The sequence below is a fragment of the Corvus moneduloides genome, chromosome 5, assembly GCF_009650955.1.
Source record: "Corvus moneduloides isolate bCorMon1 chromosome 5, bCorMon1.pri, whole genome shotgun sequence".
In the NCBI taxonomy this organism is placed as follows: domain Eukaryota; kingdom Metazoa; phylum Chordata; class Aves; order Passeriformes; family Corvidae; genus Corvus; species Corvus moneduloides.
This window is the reverse complement of record NC_045480.1, coordinates 23,476,485-23,499,752: the sequence shown is the minus strand read 5'-3', so window position 1 is coordinate 23,499,752 and position 23,268 is coordinate 23,476,485. Positions and strand designations below refer to the sequence as shown.

Genomic DNA, 23,268 nt, shown 5'->3' with positions numbered 1-23,268 from the left:
CCAGTGATTAAAACAGTTATCCCCAAGTTATTACTCATAATATTTTGACATTAAACAAATACAGTGCTCAACAATATTCATATTAATCCAGAAGAGGAGCTTCATACCAAGCCAAATACAACTAACACAACCAAGTTAAAACTCATTTTAAACCAACAGCATATTGCTTTTCTTATACTGGAAGCCTTAGATTTTAAAAGGCAAGGTATACTGGAATTCATTTTACTATGCTGTTATCTCCTGATATTTCTCACAAGGTGATAAAAATAAAGGACAAAACCTTCTGACACTGTAGAGTAACTAATACTCACTCTAGAATTCAAAAAGAGCACAAAACACTGTAGCAGCTCACATTTACTATATGCAATTTTATGATAAATTGTTTAAAATCTTTTATCTCCTGTAAGCCTTGGGACCTCACCTGACTCAGCAAAGATTACAGAAGTGTTTAAAAATCACAGTCAGCTGAGTATCTTACCTGGTTTGCCACTACCGCATCTTGTGGATCATCTGGTTCTGCAGCTGCCAACAATGCTTGCAGTGATAACAACACTGTTCTTAGAGTCATTGCTGCTGCCCTGAAATTGAAAATTTAAAAAAATCCTTTACCATATCCCATGTCTGTATTCACCCTTCTGACTGTACTACTATCATAGAAGATATGGGATCGTCTACAGATTGTAAGTCCAAGGAACATAATTTTAAACTGCTGCAGCTTATAGTTATCAAAATACTGCTTTGTATATATATTTAAATAAGGTTTTATACATGGACTTTCCTATCAACAGTGCTTTCTGAAGTTTTTGGAAAGTACCTTGACCTACACATTTCACTATGCCCACTTAATGTAATTAATTTCATCTGGGGAAAAAAAAACCGCAAAAAACCAACGCCGAAATGGCTTGTGTCATTCTCCCTCACTGCCGGTAGCAGCACCTCCTCCTGGGGCGGGGCGGGGCCGGCAGGCTGCGGATGCTCCCTCTGCCGGCACTCCTCGTGCAGGAGCAGTGACCTACATTTTAAACGTGTAACAGGTAAGGAACTCTACACATTAGATCTCTTTGCACCAGTTTTAATATGACATTTTTCAACAAAGTTGAAGCATTTACATAGTTAATTACTACTACAATAATAAAATGGTTAGGCTAATTATGGAATGTGCTATCAAAATACTTCCTTGGCTTCCTCTCACTCCGACCTGACATGACTGTCGGCAGCCAGAAACATTCTGCAGTCACAATGGTCCTGTAAAGTCACTCTTTGCCCCTGTGAAAGAATCCTGTTGAAGGTAGCACAGTTCTGGAGTTGGAACTTCTAAGGTTTTAGGTTCTTATCATTTATCCTGATCTCCAAGTGTATTTAGAATAAGACACTTCAATAATTTAGTACGGGAAAATCCAGTATGCTCAGAGAAGTCAATAAACCCTTAAAAGCAATTGTATGAAATTCTTACACACCAGAAGTATGGAAAGTTGTAACACTTACACAGTTTCACTAGATTTTAATCATAAATAAAACCTCTGATCTACCATTTCAGTTGGCGTACACTGGAAACCAAGTAAGAACCCCACAGACTCTGAGAAAGTTGAGTATTTCTGATTTGAAGAGTTAACTGAACTCTTAAATCATTGTGGCAATGGCACAGACGTTCAAACCAATACAAAGATCTGTTTACTCTGCTTAAGAACTAGTAGCAAGGTGAGTAGGGAAAATGCAACATTTTAGATTTGAACAAAGTGATTATGCCACATGAATGCCAGAGCGAAGTTGTGAAACACAGACATCCAATTTCTTACAAACAAAGCTCAATTTTCAATCAAGAGAAAACAGTTTCTTTTTTTCAGAAGGTTGCAAATAAATGTAAAGAGTTTGTTAGAATAGGTGGGGAACAGTTTGACCTGATACAGTTTGATCCAGCTACAAAGGAAACAGTGTGCAAATCCCTTTCCAGGCTTAGGTTTCAGAAATTTATGTATTTTCCAGTACTGAGTCACTGTATTAAGGTACTTGAGCAGTGTGTACCAATGAACAAAGAATAGATGCTGGTAAAATGTCAGAGGTACATTTGTGGCACCCAAATATTATGTTCCTAGATGCTTACATTCACACCTTTCTTGCTGTGTCACTAACCATTCAAACATGCCATTCTCCCCTAATTGTTTCTAATTCTAGAAGATTTTTCTCAGTAACTTATTTTTTAGCTTGATAATTATTGCTGAGCTTTCGCAGTGCAGTGTTCTACATCAAACTGCAAGTGAGAAACATCCCAAATGACAGAGATTTTAATTAGCACATAGTATCTCATTCCAACTGCCACACTGGCTTCAAGTCCCTTAAGCTGAACTTCGTAGACTTAAATCTTAAAAAAAATCCTTATGCTTTTAAATCTGAGTTCTGAAAAATCACAAAACCATCACAACATAAAATTCTCCTCATCCAAATCTATTCCTCAGTAATTTTCTTTTCTTTACATGTACCTGATGCTATTTTGCTCTTATCATTTCCTTGGGTTTGTAATCTCTACTGGTTTATACTATCTTGAAATTAACCTATTTAATGTACACATTGATGACATAATTCACAGTCTCATCTGCTAGTATTACCGGAATGTAATAAAACATATTTACTATTCCAGCATTCAGGTGTCATGGGACACCAAGTCATTCAGGCCTTACTATGCTCAAATGGATTTAATAATTTTTATTTTTATGCAGTGAATTTCAGGTACTATAGTATCTACCACACCCACTATAAAATCTAAAGTCTTTTTTCCCAGTTAAGTAATTTTATTATGTTAGTTACTGTAGTTTTAAAGACAGACTTCCCATGAAATATCTATCAACAATAACTAATGTTATAGTTATTTTCTCCAAATAAAAGCTGTTCTGCCCTTTCCTTTGCAGAAATCCTTCTACTTTAGATACATCTGAAAATGTAGACAAGATGACATAAAAAGGATTGCAGCCTCTTGTGCCACTTTTACATGCAATTTACTTCCACTTCCACTGTACCTTCTAGGAGTATAAAATACACTTTGGGGAGCAGGGGGCATCACTAAGAACCAAAGGTGCCATGGACACCAGCTGTCTCCAGCTGTCTCTGCCTTTCAAGACTGCCAGGTCCTTTCAATCCCTGTTCATCTGTTATATTTGTAGATTTTTATACAAAGCATACTGGCACTTCTCACAGTCCAATTTCAAAATAACAATAAAAAGCAACAACTTATCCATTTAGATATACAGATGACTGTATGATCAGAGAATTTAAACTCTGAAATCGTAAGTTTCAGACAAGATTGGTTTAGCTACATTTGTAAAAAGTCTTAAAAATGTAGCTTACAACTTATTTTCAAGTCTCGTATCTCAAAACGGCTTTCCCATCTCATGCATCATAACACAGTTTTTATTGGACATAAACATTGAAAGAAGTATCCTTAAATCATAAAAGAAAATCCATTACAGCTTCAATTGCTGTAAAAGAAGAAATTAAAAGTTTGTGATTAATGGTAAAGAAAAACTGACATATTTTGTGTAACTATCATACAACCATCTAAAATCTTCTACATTTAGAACACCAATTAGCTTTCCTGATCAAAGAAAGTAAAAAAAGCTTATTATTTTCTACAATAGCTTAGTCGAATTTTTCAGATATATATTAAGATTCACAGAAGAAACTGAAGGGACAGCTAAAAATAGATTCTGATTTCCCATGAACTTAAAAGCTCTTCTTTTTTCACTTCTCCCAAAGAAGTGTTACCTTCTTTTGGGAGAACACAGTGAATGGAAATGACTGCCTAGAATTGTATTTACAGATACCAGTAGGGCAGGACCTGTTCCTCATCAGCAAAAAGCAAAAACAATTCCGATCATCAATTCTGAAAGAAAATCTATACTGATAGTCCCACAAAGCTAAAAATCCCAACACACACACACACAAACACACACATCCCCTCCCCTACATCTTCACAAGCTAGAGAAGAATGTCCAGGGGAAGAAAAAAAAAATAAGCAAGCTGTATTTTCCTTAAAACGAATTTCCAGTGCAAAGATACAGGTCTTCTGAATTTTCCAACGTACCTTGAAGGTTTATTGATCCAGAATAGAACCCTGAAAAAATTAGGTATTTCCAACTCTTCTTACATTTGAAGTTTACTTCCAGGTGTGGGTGGATTTATGCGCAACAGCTCATGGAGTTCAAGCAATTCTCTTTGGTAACTCAAGTGAGCTTCATGGCTGCGTTTTACATTTGTTCTCTCCTCCTTGCCAAAGGCAAGGTTTTGTATCACTCCTGACAGACTTCTGTCTGATCTGTTCTTAACCAAAGCCTTAGAAGGCTCTTGGAAAATTTACTTCAGTTTTTCACCATGCTTGATACTCTGCACACTGAGATGGCTTCCCCATCTTTCACTGTACATTGTTTTTGCTTAGACCATTATTCTTGCGTACTTCGCTCTGGATTTTTCCTATGGTTCCCATCTTTCTTGTACAACAACTCTCTAAGCGGGTACACTACTTCAATGAAAGCCTGACCAATCACCAGGAACAAGCAGCCAGCTTGTAGAATGAATTTTAAAGGTAAAATTTCCTATTTGCCTTTGTCCCATGACATTACTGGATCCTGTTTGCTCCTAAAGCTTACAATAACTCTTGACTCCCACTCCCATCCCAAAATGTTGCTTAGCTATCATGCAAGCTTGCAGGTTTGCCATCTGCAAAACGGGAGTAGGCCACTATCATGCACCATGCAGAGAGCTCCCTACAGGGGCACTGTCCCCTCAGAGAACTTGAAACTAAAAGCTTCCACTCTGGACATCCAAACCAAAAGCTTGGCTTTCTATTGGCATTGCATTTGCTAAACCACAAGGAAAATCTGGATTGAAACAGAACAAAGAGAGCTGATATACATTTTGTTCACTTACACATTTTTCCTCTTTTTTTAGATAATATCTTAGGGCATTTCCATTAAAAAAGAGCACCCCTAATTTGGGTGACTATAGTGTTAACATTAAAAGGCACAGCAAGCCAGCTGTACTCAGCATGCCCGAGGAAAGAAATCTCTTTTACCTTCTGATGGGCTGAGAGAGTCCTAAGAGGATTACAAAACACTGCCAGGTTTTATTTTTCTTCTTCAGTTTTAAAGGCGAACTAATTCTCCATTTAGGAAGTTTTTACTTATGTTCTTTACATTCTTCTCTAGGAAACAATCTCTTTCATTATTCCAAGAGGTAACCCAGCAGAATGCCGGGAACAGCTGCAGCCAGCAGATTGCTACTCTACTCTGTCAACCAAACATGGCTACAGGAACATTTTTTTCCAAATAATCTGCAATATTTGTTCCATTTGTGAAATAAATAAGCTTGTTAATCCAAGCAAAAATCTCTGGCACCTTGTTCCAATGGCTTATGGAATCTGGAAGGAAATTAATAAGGCCTTTGAGTAGAAGCCTGTTGCATATTTACAGGACAAATACAAGACCAGGCACGCATCAGAGAAAATTTTTTAAAAAGCATAATAGAATAGCTTTCACACAGCACAGAGGGGAAAGCCTGCTTGCTGAAGGGTTCCCTCAAACCATGTTAATATTCTCTGCAATTTTCTCAAAGCTTTAAGAAGCTTCAGTGCTCCTCAAACACCCTGAACAAAATCCAGCAGTTCTGGGTGCCCAGGAAGATGATTACAAGCTGGCTGCTGCTTATTTATCTATTAAAATTGTATTATCTCTTATAATGATTTCTGCATCCCAACTAAAACTGAAGCATGAATCCTCCAGTAGAGTCACTACAACAAAAAATTATTTATTACTGACTGTCAAAACCACAAAAGCCAAGAGATTTTTTGTAGCCATATACGCAGCCACAACACATTCACTTAATAATCTCTGCTCAAGGGATTTATGCGGAACAGCTTTCAAGTAATTTAGTTCTCAGGTTTCAATGAACTGTGTTAGATACATTGTATATTTAAAATTAAAACCTTGAGACCAAGTACTGGCCTGGAAGATAAATACAGGCCATAGTAAGCGAAACCACATAACGAAAATTATGTCAGATAAGCATAAACAGTATTCCTTTTACAAAATCATACCCCTATTTTAATTCTACCAGCAAACAGTTGCTGCTTTGCAAACAAACTGGCATAACAGGTACTTAAAAATCTAAACATGAAGAAAATCCACAGCTGCAAAGAATTTCAGCATCAAGCATGCAATGTGGAGAAAGAATTGCATTAAACTCATCAAAAATAACTTATAGACATTACTTTGCAAACTGATAAAACCTCCTGCCAATATGCAGAGTATCATCTCAACTATACTCATTAGAACAGAAAATCATTATCAGAGGATGGGAGAGTAGGGAAGAGACTTTTTAAAACTATACAAACTATTAAATTCTTTTAATAGTATTAGTATCTACCATCTATAAACGAGTATTTTATCCGCTTATTAATTCTTTCAGAAATCCTGCTAAGGCCCATAGGCCAAACTTCTCCAGTCCTTTAATTCTCAAACCTCACTGAAAAAGATAGGCAGTGAAATTTGAGACTTATATTAAAACACAGCAACAAGAGGAGCATTGAAAGCCAGTGAAGTGGCACTTCAAAAACAGATCTTGTTGCTAAAAGATTTGACAAGAGGCATTGTGGAACTAAATATATTTTCTAGAATACTTCTACAGGTGTATTTCAGAATTGCATTTGTCCAATTTACCTTTGAATGCTTGATAAAACAATGTAAAGATTAAATTATTAATCAGGGGGGTGTATTGCTTATTTTTTGTTTCTTTTCTAATGAAGCTATTTTGTTCAAACCACTTTTCAACCTAGACATGCAGAAAACTTAAATATGGTGGTGTGTGGTGGTACATCCTCCCCCTGGCTCCCTCCTTAGGCCAGCTGTGGTCTCACGAATGCTTGTTAGGTCTCGGCCTGGATTAATGGCATCTGGACAGTTAGGTTCCCTTCAGTTTATCAAAAACACCATCTGCTCCCAGAACTTCTGGTGTCTCACAAGCCCCTGTTTTCCAATAAATAGCCTTGAGACTTCTTCCTTGTGTCTGAACAACAGACCAAGTGGAATAGTACTTTTGTTGTTGGACTTTTCAAAGATTATTCCAGTAACTACCAACTCATCCTTGTGGCCAGGATGGAAATTTACTGATGATTTAAGATAGTCATCCTGTGACCCTATCTATGAACAGTGGTACTGAGACCCTTTGAGCTCTCCTGGACCACAGCAGGCTGTGACCAGCATTTCCTTGAATAGGATGACTCTCAGATCCAGCAAACTCTCAAGTTAGTGAGACTCTGAGCATTGTGATGGAAAGCCTATGAAGCCTGGGCTAATACCCTCACCATTCCTGAAAGCTTAATCCTTTGCCCACTGAGAAGATCCAAAGGCTTCTGCAAGTATTTCACTGAACTCAAGAGTAATTTTTCTCGAGTGTAACTTTGTACATATTTCTTTTTGTCTGTGTGCACACATATTATGAATGATGCCACTTCAGATTTAACCTGGTCTAGTGGAAAGTGTCCCTTTCCATGGCAGGGAGGTTGGAACTAGATGATCTTTAGGGTCTCTTCCAACCCAAACCATTCTATGATTCTATGATGTAGGCATTTCTTAATTAACTAAAGCTGCATATATTGAAGAACAATAAACAACTTGTTTCAACAATATTAACCATTCATATTGCTTAGTGAGTTTTAGGAAGCTACTCAGGAAAAAAGCAGTCTTATCTATCACAATACAGAAATGCTTCAAAGTACGCAACAGAGGCAGCTGTAAGTCTGTTCTTATCAAAGGATCAGAGGCTTTGATAAGCACTTCAACAATGCTCAAGTGATTTTCATTTACCATTCTATGATTTGAAAAGAAACAAAAATTACAAATAGCACCACTAGAAAATGAAGGGATCACACTACATTAAGAATCATCTGAAGAGGGATTAATAGTATATAGGAAATCTCCCCCTGTCACCACCAGGTTCTGTGAAATTCTCTCCTTAGTGCTTCCAAATGAAGACAGTGTTTCAAAGGAAGACTTTATACAACTGGAATAATACTGGTGCTTCTTGTGTGAGCTGGTTTAAATATACAGAAGTCAAATTCTTGGTCCAATACTCCTATTTCATATACATCCTGGCAAAGGAAGACATGAATGTTTGAGGATTTTTTATCAAGCAGAAATAACAGAAATAAGACACAGATCAAATTATCTGTGCTAGACATAACTCAAAGATTACAAGAACACAGGTCAACTCTTCTCTCCTGTCCTTCCTTCTCAAATATCAAAGGTTTAGACTAAAAACCCCAAAAGTACATAAATTAAGTAGAAGCTCATGACTTTTTTAGGTCTTTGTTGCCTTTTGATACTCACTGACAACCTCATGGCAATTCACTAACCTGCTTCAGAGCGTGACCTCTCAGGAGACTGTACTTGGACAGTGTCTTGGGGTGACTTTATGATGTGTATCCTTATCACTGCTCTATGCCCAGAAAATCAATCCTGTGCCTTTCTGTGCCTTTAAACTGAATCTGATGGAGTTCTCTTTAACTAAAATCCAAGCTGTGCTACACCATGACAGACAGTTAAAGAGTCATTAATCTCCAATAAAACTGGAGGGTGGTATGAATACTTAAGAGGCAGGTACAAAAGTGCACTGGCTTTACTGATAAGAAAAACTATACCAGGTACCATGGCATGCATATTGGAAGATTCTATTGCCTGAAAGAACATCAAGTGTTCTAAGATGGTAAGAAAAAATATGCCATTCCAGAAGTTAGACAAGAACTTATCATCATTATCATTTCATTTCAGTAATTTACACTATCGTGTGCCAGATGATTTCTATAATCTTGTACATCTGCAAAAGATTAATACACTCGATGTGTCACCTGCAAGACTCCAGCATTCTCCTCTAAAGTTTCTCTTTCAAACCCAACTGACGTCTGCTTGGCCAACAGCACTCTTGACAAAGTTGTTGACGTTACAAGTATTTGAAGTTTGTATGGATTAGATACTGGTATGATCTGCTGGGCAATTACAGTCCTATTCTTTTGGGGCAGACATGGAGGAAAATAACCATCTGTATTAGGTATCACATCTATCATACAACTGTTACACACAATCTTCAAACCACATGAAATCAATTACTTTGAAAAACGAAATGAACAATGAGTGCAGCTGTTAGTTTGGACACAAGTCTATTCCACAGATTTTCACTATTAAAACTTCTGCAGTAACATTAACTGATCAAAGGAAGCAATAGGTAGTATTTGTTAACAGTAAAGAACTAAAATTAAAAATTAACTTATGCAAAAACACCCAAAATGTCAACAATGAAATGTTCATCCTAGTGCAAAAATTTTTGGAAGAGCTCTCTGTGTATATAATATGTACTTAGTACTTTCCAAAATGATCACCCAAGCATTTCATTTGCATATTTGCACCTCAGAATACTATACCAAAATGTGTGCTTTAAGGACATCTCAAATTATAAGCACAAGGTTAAAAGCAAGGTGAGCTGTTGTCTCCTATCCAGGACACCAGTATACTTGATTTTGCACATTTAAACCCACATGGAATCTTACCATTGATCTTTCAGAATATCCAAACAAATGGCCCCAGTGACTGAGCTAATATTAGGATGCCATATTTTGGTGATAAACCGCACCTAAAAAACAAGACAGTTTTTAAAAACAAGAACAGCAATTAAAACCAGTATACTAAGTAAACATTTTAAATCCACCATTTTAAATAATATTATGAAGAAATACTAATTTAGAAAATGTAATACTAAAAATGGAAGTAAGATGTGATACTGCTTATTTCAGGAGGCTTGAAGTTTGTAAGGCTGTTTGTTAGAGCCTTGCCTTACTCAGAACAGGCAACTGCCTATTCCAGCTCACCAAACTCATCCCTAACTGCTTTTTCACATGTCATGTGTTTACATCCCTGCATGACACAAAGCTAGTTAGAAATATCCTCCAGCAGTACAAGTGTTTTGACAAGTAGATGGTCAAATACAGACCTAAAACTTCCAACATTATTAAAAGTGGGCTTTCTAGCTTTCACAAAGTTAAACAAAGTCCTGAACTCTTAACATAGGAATTGGATATCACTCACTGTTGAGCTAAATGGTTGGCTACAGAAGCATTACAAAAATTTCTGTGCTGGATGCTACTACTTCTACAGCCATTCTGTCTCACTACCCCATATACAGAAAGCTGTTCACCAACCCAAAACTTAACTAGATTACTATTATTTATCTTTGCTATTGAAAGGATCTAGTCCCAGCATTCACTCATTGATCATGTCCATATTTCACACTAAAGTGTATGCACACTCACAAAGCATTATTAATTTCAGGTTTTGGTGGTTTGGGTTTCCCAGGTTTTTTTAGACACTGAGGAAGGTAAAAGCAGCATTTTCTCTTAAAGGTCTTGGAGACCAAAGCTGTCCTCAGAAAGGACATACATGCCTTTGGAAATTCCCCCTTCATTTTCTTCAAACCCCTGATTTCAGATTGCACCTTAACTGCTTTCTAGTGATTTTGACCTGTCTTGTTTCTCATCTCCTCCTCACCCCAAACTCCTGAAAAACATTTTATGTATAGCACAGATCTTTCAACTTTTGCCCCTGACCTGCAAGCAAATCAGTGAAGAGAACACATCATCTGTCAAGCATCACAGCAAAAGACTGTATATACAGGGCTAAAATCCTGGTGTCTAAACAGGCAAGACCAGAACAGTTCTGCTTTCCTGGACAAAAATAAGCTATCATGTCAGCTGAGGCACTTACTAACTACCTCAACTCTATAAATCACTTGGAAAATGTAAAAAGCAATGTAAATACTAGATAATTTCTCACAGTGAATGACTGCTAACAATGGCTGTCAAAGCACATACTGAACAAGCTAAAGAAATCTTTCAGATGAAAGGCAGGGCCCGACACAAGCAAAAGAGCTTCCAATTCAAGACTCCAGAACAAGCAGTACTATGCTACAGTGCACTGAGTTTCTAACAGCTGCCTACGAACTCCGGAAATGAAGACCACTAAGCCCTAAAGCAGCAACTAAATCATGGTATACAGACCCATCTTTCAGTGTCTGCAACCTGCTTCAGCTCTCCTTTTTTTAGCTCCCACCAGAACACATGCAGATTAAAGAACTGAGACCAACAGACATTTCATTAAGATTTTCTGAGTCTTTTGCTCCAACCTCAAGGAAGTAATTCAAAGAGCCTATGAGCTACTGGCACCTCTCTCTTCCTCCTCTTCCCCAGTTACGTATCAGGGTGAAAATAATAAGGATCTAGGACATGTTCTTGGTTCAAAGACATCTTTCAGACAAACAGAAAACCAATCAAGAAGTTGAGTCAGACAACTGAGGTGTCTACTGATTCATAAGCCACCGAAGAGTGGACTAAATCAGGGCACAGGAATGTACAGCTGCCACTGCACATGACTAGGGAGAACATTATTCAGAGTGGAATCTCAAATCTGAAGTTCTAGAAAGATGCAGTAAAGTTAAAAGGTCAATAAGTTGTGAAAAACATATGAGTGACTTTACCACAGCCATCTCCTATCTGTGTGCATGTTATCTAGTCCTTCAACAGAGTTGCAGTAAGACTTCTATTTCTCTGTTGTTTCTTCGAGACACACTGTACATGCCACTGTTTAATTATGACTAGAAAGTTGGTAGGTTAGATTCAAGAACTTTTTAAGTATACTTACGGAGTTCAAGAAATTAAAAGAACCAATAACTACCTATTACGACATTTCTTCAACAATGCTGACAGGGAGGAAAGACAGCTGTACTCTCTGCAACATTTAAAACTACGTGAAAACTGTATTTATCTGGTCAAAAAGATATTACATTAGGGTCATTAATAATACACAAGCTTCTCTCCAGGATTTGCCAGTTTGTACTTTTAGGAACAATCAGAGTATACTTCTGACTGGATACAGCTTTGCATCCTGCTTTATTTCTACCTAAAGATAATAGTTCCAATCCTTGTCTAGAAGAGAATTAAAAAAAAAAATAAATAAGAAGAGACTACACATGCAAACAAGGAAATAAGAATACTCAAACCCAACTTGTTAGCCAAACTGTATTTTCCAAAAATATGCATTTGCAGTACCTTAGGAGGATTAAATGGATATGTTTCTGGGATTTTTATCTCTAGCTGATACCTTCCACCTGTAAAGACAAGAACAAGTTGGAAATTAAACCAGAAGAAAATTAGTCAAGTTTAGTCTTTCATGACACTAAAGCTTACACATCTAGATGGACAGATTTTCAAGTAATTCAAATTTACTCAGAAATATTAGTTAGGGGATACATATAGATTTCATCTATTTCATAAATAAATGCATATAAAGTCAGTTAGTAAAGCTGTGTTTGCTTATGCAAATCAATATCTATACTTCTTAGGTATATTTAATGTGTACATTCTCATTCCCAATCTTATAATTTCCATGCTTTATTTTAGTAAAATATACCAAAATATGAACCAAACATCTCCCAACAGATGAAAAAAGAGGCCACAGGAATATTCAGGCTGAACATAGGATATTACATTATTTTGACTTTTTTCTGATACCTCATGACAAATTTTCTTCAAATTACACAATTTAAATTACCTGTTATTTTATTTTAAACTTTCTGGAATTCAAATATATTCAAGTAACTCTTTAAGAAAAGCTCCCAGACTTTGGGAATAAAACAATAAAGGAGGCACCAGTGTAACTTTTATTATGTTCTACATTACTCCCTCAAGTAGTTACTTCTGTTCCAATTCTGCAAACAATTGACCCACCAGTACCATTAATATAATAAGAAGGACCAGAGCATACAATAAAGGATAATATGAGCTTGGCAGACAGAACCCCTCCTACTGCTCAGTTTTAAACATTTCTCAGGTTTATCTGTTTGTCACAGTATCATTCTCTATCCTATTTCCATTATAGTTCTGTTAACATTCAAGTTCACTACCAATACTTTTGTCTTCTGGAGCAATCTCAAACTATCTCTGCCTGCCCAGTGAAGGCCATTTGCCAGGCAGCAGTTCAATGACAAAAAGAACAGGGTATAAAAAAACATATGCACCAAATTAGACATTTAGTTTTTATAAAAGCTGAAAGCATTTATCCTCACTTGCAATTTTTTTCTTCAACCTGCTGCTCTTCTTTCAGAAACCTTTTCCCTCTGTCAGCATACTGTGTTACAATTTATACATTTTCTTGAATCAAAGCTGAAGTATTTGCAATCTATTTTCTTTGAGATTTCCAGAGCAATTTACTCTGCAAATCAGGCTACACAAAACCAACTCTCAAGTAGTTACAATACTGGCACCAAGATGCACAGGGGAAAAAAGCCTCAAAGCAATCCTCTCCGCAGTTACAGTATGTGGCATCTCTTTATCTGTGCCAAAAAGCACATTAGTAGCTACTAAGAGCTCTCACTTTTGAAATGTAATTCAGTCTAATACACTCCACCTGAAACTATTTAGTATCAGTTTGATATTTTACACTATTGTCTACAGCTGGTTTTTTCTCACTTAACAGTAATTTGAGAAGTTTTAACAGAAAATACTATATAAGAAAGGCAAATAAATCCAAAATTATAATAGTCAATGTCTATATTGATTGCTTGTCTACTTACAGGACAGTACAGGAGAAAGAGTTTAGAAGACACATACACCAATAAGAGACCTTAAAGAAGTTTCTTTCTCCTTTTCTCTAAATTGAAGCATAATTCAGCAACTGTTTTTAAGAAACGAAACAGCTACACTGTGCCTGGATTACAAAAATTAATCAGTCCTTCTATGATTTTACTGCTACACCATTTTGTAAGGTAATATGAAATGTATGCTTAGGTATTACCATTTCTTCTGCTTACCATAAACTATTACAGTCTTCTGCCTAGCAGAATATTCAGCCAGCAATATTTTTCACCAGAAACTGATGAGCTGGTAGTATTATTTATATAGTATTGTTTCACACTGAAGTTTGCGGTTAAAAATATAGGCTTAAAGAGGTAACCTAAACAAATCTGTAATTTTCTTAATACTACATTTAAAATGCAAATGACTAATATATTGACTTCTGCATACGAACATTTCTGCAATTTTTTTAAAGAGTATGCATATGTATGGCTTTTTTGTAGCTATTTAATGCTTGAAACCGAATTAAACAGTAATGGCAGAATACTCCTTCTGTAGTCCTACTGGAACAGGTCTCACAAGATTTAGAGCAATTTTTAGCTATTTCCCTTGAAGAAATACCCTATTATAAATTTTGGAGTTACTGTGGCTCACATGCAAGCTTGGATTGAAATTAACACCAATATTATACAGGCTTTAAAAAAAAAAAAAAAATCCAAACCCACAAAACCCCAACCTATCTACTGAGAAGCTCTTGAATCAAGTAAAACCCAGCAGCCATTATCGAGTCTCTCAAAGGTCCTCTCTCCAAACACGTTTTAACATGGGGTGTAAACGCATTTCAATTGAAGTTGTGTCTTGCAATATTCTGATAATTGATCAGTATGAGTTGACACTCATAGAGAAAAATAAAGAAGAAATATAAGAAAGAATAAGAAAAATAAAAGCTGTAAATTTTGCCAATAGACGGCATTCTCCCTCTCAGTCATTCTTAACTTATGTTCCAACATCACCTATAAAAAATTTTGCAGCAGCAGTTTGGTTTCAGATACCTCACCAGCTATGGTCAACAACTGTTCTTTCACTTCCCAATGATTCTAGAATTCCCTCATGTATCACAGGGACTGTCTGACCAGAACTACTGCATTAGTAAGTTCTTCTTCATAAATCACTACTTGCCGTGTCACTGTTCAGATTACAGATGACAAAACATCAGTCAGTAATTATGCAGCATGCATTACTGCAATAGTCATAAAATGCAGACAACACACAATGGCATGCCCTTCATAATTACGTAAGGGAATAAATGCATATAACTATATAACAGAAATATTAACATTCCAAAGCAAATTATTAAAATGTCAGGAAACACCAGAAATTGGGCTGGCAGTAACTCTCATTTTGCTCCTCAATGCATATGCCTTCTAGATTAAAGTAAACATACAATCACATTACTCTTCCATGAGATCCCTGCCATAATCACAATAAAAAATAAGCTTAGCCCCCCCAAAAGGGGTATTTACTATATCCTCATAATTAAATGTACTCAAAGGTATGTAAGTATGCATGCATTTCACATCAACAAATTCTGCACTAAACATATTGCTGTTTTTCACTAGCAGGATATGCTGAGTATGTGAGCAGACACTGCCCAGCTTTTGAAATTCTTGTCTACCTGAAGCATTTAGCAACACACAGAACCCAGTTCTGCAGACAGACATTTCAATCTTTTTTTACCCTCTTCATAACCTGCTGTACAGCTTTTAACTTTTGTGACACATACATCTTTAATTTCAAATAATTCTCCAAAAAAGGCCTATTTTATAAGCTGAGTTAATAATGACCTTGAGGGGGAAAAATGTCAAGACCTCAAAAACCAACTCACTCAAGGAGGTTAAATTCTCTCTGGATGGAAAACAAACACCAAAACCAACACCCTCCTACCACCATTCAGATGTTTCCCAGTATCCAATTTCTTACGTATAGATGTTAAATTATTACAATACTAAGTCTTGGTTTTACAAGACAAACCATACTATCGCACAATAACAATTATACTAAATTCTAAATAGAATTATTCACTTCCAAATAGATCACTAGCACAAGTCTGTATTTCAGGTGGAGTAGTTCTCCTTTTAAATTGAAGGCACATATTACAACCAGAATAAATTGTTTCCAGACATTATCTTTTGTCAACTGTATATCAGCAGCTGATGAGATGCAGTCACATGGGGGAAGAGAGGAAGAGGGGAAAACCACCATTATTTACTAGACTGTTGAGGAACTCTGGAAATAAAGTTCTGCAGGGCAGCACCCCTACCATTACAACCGCTTCTGTTTTCTACTTGCTTTCTTCCAGACTCATTTCCCCTCTTGTCAGCTTCTGACATCTACCCCTGCCCAATATTCTTCCATGTCAACCAATGTTGGCTATTTCCTCTTTTTTTTTTTTCTGTCTTGGGCCCCAAAGGTAGAGGAGTGGAGACTCTCCCTGCTCTCAAGTCCAATGCTGCTGCACCAGCCTCTAGTCCAGAAAAGCAAATCACAAGGGATGTCCTCCATTAGGGAAGATGTGACAACCAGATTTTCACATGTAATGCTTTCATGTGCATATACTTCTATATCTACAAAACAACTTTCAGATATTTTCCCTACCTGGTGAGAATTTATTTTTTCAAAATAATGACAAATGGCAATGTGTCCAGTCTCAGGGGAATACTGAAGTCCCACTCTTAGCTCAAAGGCACAGAGCAACTAGAGCAACTGAAAAACTTGCAAAACTGTTTCATATTCCAACAAAACAATTTATTTGCCTGTAACACTCCTTGATACTTTTTTTATTGAAAGTACAAATTCAAATCAAAGTAGATATCTGGCATGGGAAATTTGAGTAAAACAACAATTTAAAGCTATCCAAAAACTCTAAAAATTAAATTAAAAATCCTTACTTACCATGAAAGAACTTTAAAGAGAAGTGTGTCTGCCAGTTCCACATACACTGTACACAAACAAAGTTTACAACTACCAGCACTACTGAGTAATTTTGTATCTCTGAAGAAGCATGCTATATTAGCCTCTGTTAAAGCTTCTTTATCAAAGTTACTTTGCTTTTACCAGACTGTAAGAGATGCATAATTACTGATACCAACTTTAATAAACTAGAAAGTCAGTAAGGTGTAATTTTTGAAGAGAGCTAAAGATACGAAGTTCTACTAGAGAGTCCCCCACATCAGTATAAATTAAGTATTGGGACACATGGATGCCCAAGATCAATCCCAAATGTAACTTGCAATAGCATCTCTGCTTGAGATAGGAGAAATGCAACGTTTATGAATGATCACCACTCTTGATCACAGAAATACATGTACAGTGTGAAGCTCAGTTTCTTGATGCTTAATGGTTAAGGAGCTTAAACTGTTGAGACAGTAAACAAACAACTACAAGTCAGAATTATACCAATTAAACCACACAGCTTATATTTCTAAATTAATCTTGATATGGAACAGTCTACCTTACTGTAGAACAGATCTCTTCAGGCAACACAGAAGCTGACCTGAAATAGTTTTTTAAGCTTAAAATCTGTATTTAAAAAAAAAAAAAAATCAGACCATTTTAAAACATATACGTCTACATTTTATACTGTAATTATTTTTGCAAACAAAGCATCTCAAGACATATGACTTGAAGTGTACAGTGATTGCATTCACAAAAACTTTACTTGCCTTCATATGGTGTGTCCGGAGGTCCTGCTATTTCTCCTCTTAATTCTGTAAAATTCTCATCTACAAGATCTACTTTAATTTGATTTTTGCTCGTCTTAAAAATAAACAGAGAAACAAAGAATCATAAGTAAGCATTTGACATACAAATTTCCCCCAAAATATGTTGTTTTAAATTTTTAGAACAGTACTTTAAAGTAAGTAAGCATTTAAAAATATAGTAGCCTGAAGTTAATAGCTATCTTCCAGTTGAAATTTTACTTCACTAAAAATAGACTACTTGTGAACAATTAGAAACTTCAATATTATTTATACTATCACTAGAATATGCAAAGCAATCCAGCAACGTGTATCTATAATTGTACTTCTAAGTTGACTATATTTTAAAAGGACCATGATCTTTCAAATTAGCTATTAATTCTACATGTCTTAAACTATAAAATTAAATTGACCAAATTACACATTAGTTCTTTTCATATTTAGACCAGTTTATTTAAAAATAGACACGTTTGTCACTTTCAACGGAATACAGAAAGACTTCCCCAAATGGAGTAGTATTTTAAACATTACAATGATCTAAACAGGATATTGTAGTTTTAATATCACGTATATATTTAATATTTAGGCATAAGATACAATTTACTTATACAGTTGAATTTCATTGTCACCTCCTCAACATTTTCACACCCCGTATCAACTTCCCTACAAAATAAAAACACTGTACTTTGATACTGGAGAAAACATATGTTTTCCAGAAACAGATTCTCAGAAGTGTTCAGCCAGAGCTACTCATTCCACTGAATTTGCTTTCCAGGTCCAGAGAGCAGTGTTAGTGAAAGTCCTATAAATCTCCCAGCTGTTCACTTTTATTGGGGGGTCACAAAGCCAAATCTCCTTTTAGAAAGATGTACCATCAAGTTTTTCGAGTTAAGTAATCACAGGTTTTTCCATTCTGCTACCTCTGCATACGGTGCTCACTGACTGCAATACAGATTTCTTGATTCCTGTGTTATTTTTTGCAAGAACTCTTAGCAACTTCCCTTTTAAAATTGTTCCAACTAGTTATATACAGCTGTGCTTCTTTTCACCCTCAGAGTAAATGTGGGTGCTGGAAGCTATTAGAGAAGGGTTAAGTCATATGAAGCTGATGGGTGCCATCAACTGGTTCTTGAATCCATCAGTGATGTGAACCATTAAGGACACAGAATTCTGACTGGACAACAGCTGGGAAATCACCTGTTTCTTTCCTCCAAGTGTTCTACAGAATCAATCCCTCCAGACAAAGAGTGCTCTTCTGACCAGAGATGCTCAGAGATATAAAGAAAAATCAAACATTAGGTAAAAGTTTCACCATGTAAAAATCCTAATTCACTAAATTAATCCAATGGTGAACTGGGAGCTTTTAACATCTGTAGTTACATACATTTGTCTTTAGAACTTGAAATCCCTTCAACCCACACAAATGAGGCAGCACCTGCAGCTCTCCACAACAGCCAGGCACTGTAAAAAAATTCCTCTCTGAATTCAAACTTGATCTTACATGACATATCTTCTTGCAAGCTTTCCAACATGCCTTTTAATTTTTTTGCTCTCACACTTCCAACTGGCAACTTGTTCCAACACCTCACAGTTTTTAAAAGCTTTCCAAAGTACAATTAGGTAAAGTTACAATCTATTTATGCCCACTTGTGACAGCTTTGTTTCCCAGCTTCAACAAGTTTTTAATATATCTAGCATTTATTCCCCTTGCAAAATAATATGGCATTTACACTGATTTTCCAGCCTTAATTTTGCTCTAAACAAGTTGAAATTCTAATCTCAGCATACTGATGCTTTTAAAAAAAATTCTCTATGTCCCATGATCACCTAACCAGCCCTGCATAAACAAATTTAGATGATGTCCTAGAATCTGTGCCACAAGCACTCTGTTGCACTCACTGAAGATACATCACAACTAAGATACATCACATCTAAGAAAAGATGAAATCTGTCTTTTTCATGGCAGCATGACACGAGGCTCAGATTAAGAGACAAGAGTCCCAGCAAGGATTCCTGCAGAAGTTTCTGTCCTCTCCAGTGACTGCACAGTGCTTTCTCAGAGGTACTGCCCCTGTGCATGGCCTCTTTGTTCCCAAAGCAGCACACTGGTTTAACTAACCCATACAGATGAGTGACCGTAACTATTTGTGCAGGTACTGCAGTCACTCGGACGTCAGCTGAGCTTCTCCTGCTCTCCCTCTGCCAACATCACCAGGCAAGCTCCACCTTGGCAGGAGGAGTTCTCGTTCTTTGCAGATAACTTAATTTAGAGGACTGTGGTAATAGCAAATGGGATGAATTTCAGTGATACAATCTACGGTTAATCTATGCTGCAGCTTGCTTCATTTTCTACTTAGCATTCTACATTTCTTCAGTGACCTGCACACTCTTGTAGCAGCCTGGATATTCTCCTCCATATTCAGTTTCAATTAGTACCACACTAGCTGTTTTTCACAACAAATCCTTCCCAACTCCATAAATTTGTTAAAAAGCAATCAAACACAGCCTATCACTAATTAGGATAGCTTCTTTCAAGAGTCAGTGATCCTGGTTCCCCCCTCCGAGATGACTGCTTTTATTACTACAGCTGTAGCTGCCTCCATGCCCTTATTTGCTTTGCCCAGAACCTCAAAGAAAAACAGAAGGTTATACTGCACTGCGTTATTGCAGGGATTAACTTAATTTTGCATTTATGCTTAAATTCTCCCATGTCCTCTATATACCAAATTAATTTTTTCTTTACATAGCTGAAGATCCTTTTTTTTATGTTATTCTGACACTCCCCAAGGTTCAGCTCAGCTCCACCTTGACAAGTATTGCTTTATCCTTCATGCCTGGAAAAACAGCACCAAAGCGATTACTAGCCAAATTAAATCTGGAGTGTTTTCCTACAATATTTCTCTTTAATGAGGATCATGTAGGATAAAATTACTTAATTTTAGCAGTTCTAACAGAATAAATCCCTGGCCTCCACCTCTACCAACAACAGTGGTCTTCAAAAGTTCTGCAATACCAATGATCTTAGCACAGAATTTATGAATCAACTTGTGATCTCAGACCCCAAGTTGATTTTCCAGAAGCAGTTCTACAAAGACCTCAATACACTTCCATACCACATCTAAAACAGCATCACCTCCTGTTGATTCAGTAACAATTCACTGGGCTAGCAATTCCTGAAATACGAGCCATGCCATTTCTTGCAGCATTTATTTCCACAGTTTCAGAGCTAAATTCTGTAACAACACAATGCCCAAAAACCCAACAGCAAAATCCTTTTCTAGAAATCTGCAAGTCCAACACTAGCAGAACTTTCTATTATCACATCCGAAAATTATTTTTATCAAGACTGACCAAAAAAACGCAAACAACAAACAAACAGAACACAAGACAGAGAGAAAGGAAATTGATGCAACCTACTACACAAAGCATGATGCCATTCCCTCTTCTTTTCTTGATTATGCATAGCCATTTTTATTTTTAAATGCATCCTTTAATTCATACTAGGGTCTAGTCAAAAGATTGTCTTTTAGACCAACTCAACTGCCAAGATTCCTTCTGCACTGCTAGAGTCATGCTTAACCAATTTTATTCTGCCTTGTGGAAACTAAACCCAAGCATAAAGAGTAAACTAAAAGTATGATGCAGCCAAGTTGGGGAAGATTCATATTATGCTTTTATTCATTACTAAAAGCTTTATCTCTAAAAAGAAACCCAAATGAACCAATCCTTCATGAAGTGTCATTCTGTGAGCATCTTCCAAAGACAGGAAACTCAATCACATTTATCACAGTAACCATTGATTGATAATATTTTGACTTGTCTTCACCTGCTTCCTCTTAAAAAAAAAAAAAAATCCAGAATTATACTGTCTAGTTTTATATTTGAGTAACTTCCTTGCAGAGGAACGCAATCCACTCCAGAAGAAAATTTGAAGAGTAAGTTGTGCCACTGTGAAGACTTTAGCACACATCTTCACTTCTACTAAAATCATTTTAGAGAGCAGCTCTCGACTCTGTAATATTACTCTCAGCAGACAAGAAGCTCGTCTGTTCTCTTTATCCACCGTAGTCTACAGGCCTTAATAAAGAGGGCCTGTCCAATATGAGGGCCAGTCTTGTTTCTGCAGTAAATCCAACCTTTTTCCTGAGCCTTCCGTACCACTTCCTTCTCTCTTCTTCAACCAGCCTTTAAAAACCTCTTTCATTTCTTCATGGCCTATTATCCTCTTCACTAGTCCAGTACCTCTACTCTTAAAAATCCAAAGTTTTCCTTCATATAAAATAAGCAGACAAAACCATTACATACCAACACAAAGGAGCACACTAAGACAAGTTATTAAAAACTGCATTGTTCTTCTAAATTTTATTTCTCACAAACAAAATACTATTTACTATATTTACTAAAAGCAAAAAAAATTTATATATTCAAAGTTTGATCCTGGTATAAGTCTACTTCATAATGACTGAAGTAGAGGAAATTCCTTTTTTTAGAAATAGGAATTACAAGTGCATCAGGATTTTTTTTGTTTTCTAAAAAAGCCTCCAAATTCTTCAGTTACTTTGATAAGGAGACTACCAGAGAATCAGTCTCAAGCAATCAGCATAATAATGCCTATTATCAGAGCTGGTGATGTATGGACAGATACTGGTATGTTGAACTAAAAATGCAAGAATAAGATGTTTCTAATTAATTTTTCTTTAATTACATGGCCAGCAGTCTTGACATGTGTTGAACCCTCTTGAGTAGAAACAAAAAAACACAACCAACAAACCAACCAAACCCAAATCCCAAATAAATCCCTCACATTTCCATGTCAGCCATGGCTACCAAACATTATAAACTTAATACTGGATGATGATGATGACATACAAAAAAAGCTGTGAGTGAGGTTTTCCTAGAACTACCCATCTCTGCTTACTTCCCCCATGACAATATCTTCACATTAGATTGTTAATCCCTGTATAATAAATTACTCTACAGAAATGTAAATGCATCCATTTACAAACAAGTATGTTTTTAATTATTGGTGTCAAAACTGAAAAAGGAAATCATGTTTATTAACAATATTAATAACTCAGCATGTTATTCTAAAAATAATAAAGTCGTGTCAAACTGAATTATTATTTTCATGTTCTAGGTCTGTCTCTCTTTACATCATGTGCAAATTCCTATCAAGTGTCTTTGGGTATAAAGGCCAAGGTGGAAAATAGGATTTACAAAAACAAAAAGCAACACACACAAAACCACCTTAAACAAAATTCGATCTGGAATTAAAAACTCAGTGGCTGCTTCTGAATTATGTTGTATGGGGAAAAACAAAAAACCTACAACAACAAGAACAAACAAAACCAAACAAAATCACAGAACCCTGCTCTTCCATACAGCAATTAACTACCTGCAGTCTGTGATTTTACTTGTTTTATAAAATTATTTTCTTCTCTCTCAAAGGGAACTTACTCTATATTGGATCGAGTACTATTATTTTTTGTTAATTTACTTTGTTTTACAGAAGAGAAATCACAGAAAACTCTAGAAACAAATGTGTATGTATACATATATAAACACAACTAAACCAGGAAAAAACTAACCTGAAAAGACATGTATATGTGATAAATGATGCATATAAATAAACACGTCTAATTGCACTAAAAGCAGCTAAGTATCAAAATTCTGTAATCATTCAGGGCTTTAAGACTAGCCCCTTACACTTTAAGAAAGTGACAAAAATCTTGAAGTCTATACATGCAAAAATTTCAGCGAAGATTAAGGAATAAACTTGAAAAATTTCTCTGGAATTTTCTCAACCAAGGACAAAGTTTGTGAAGGAGGTTTTGTACATGCAAAATGTTT

The 23,268-nt window shown here is 36.1% G+C and overlaps 1 protein-coding gene across 1 annotated transcript in view; it reads right to left on the bottom strand.

Annotated features, from left to right (window-relative positions):
* UBE2K (ubiquitin conjugating enzyme E2 K) overlaps positions 1 to 23,268 on the bottom strand; it is a 44,646-nt gene that overhangs the window by 9,651 nt on the left and 11,727 nt on the right. Inside the window, exons 2-5 of the mRNA XM_032108658.1 lie at positions 17,383 to 17,476; positions 12,137 to 12,195; positions 9,587 to 9,669; positions 479 to 578 (exon numbers count right to left, since the gene is read on the bottom strand). Coding sequence (XP_031964549.1) covers positions 479 to 578; positions 9,587 to 9,669; positions 12,137 to 12,195; positions 17,383 to 17,476 — 336 coding nt within the window. The remainder of the gene's footprint in view (positions 1 to 478; positions 579 to 9,586; positions 9,670 to 12,136; positions 12,196 to 17,382; positions 17,477 to 23,268) is intronic.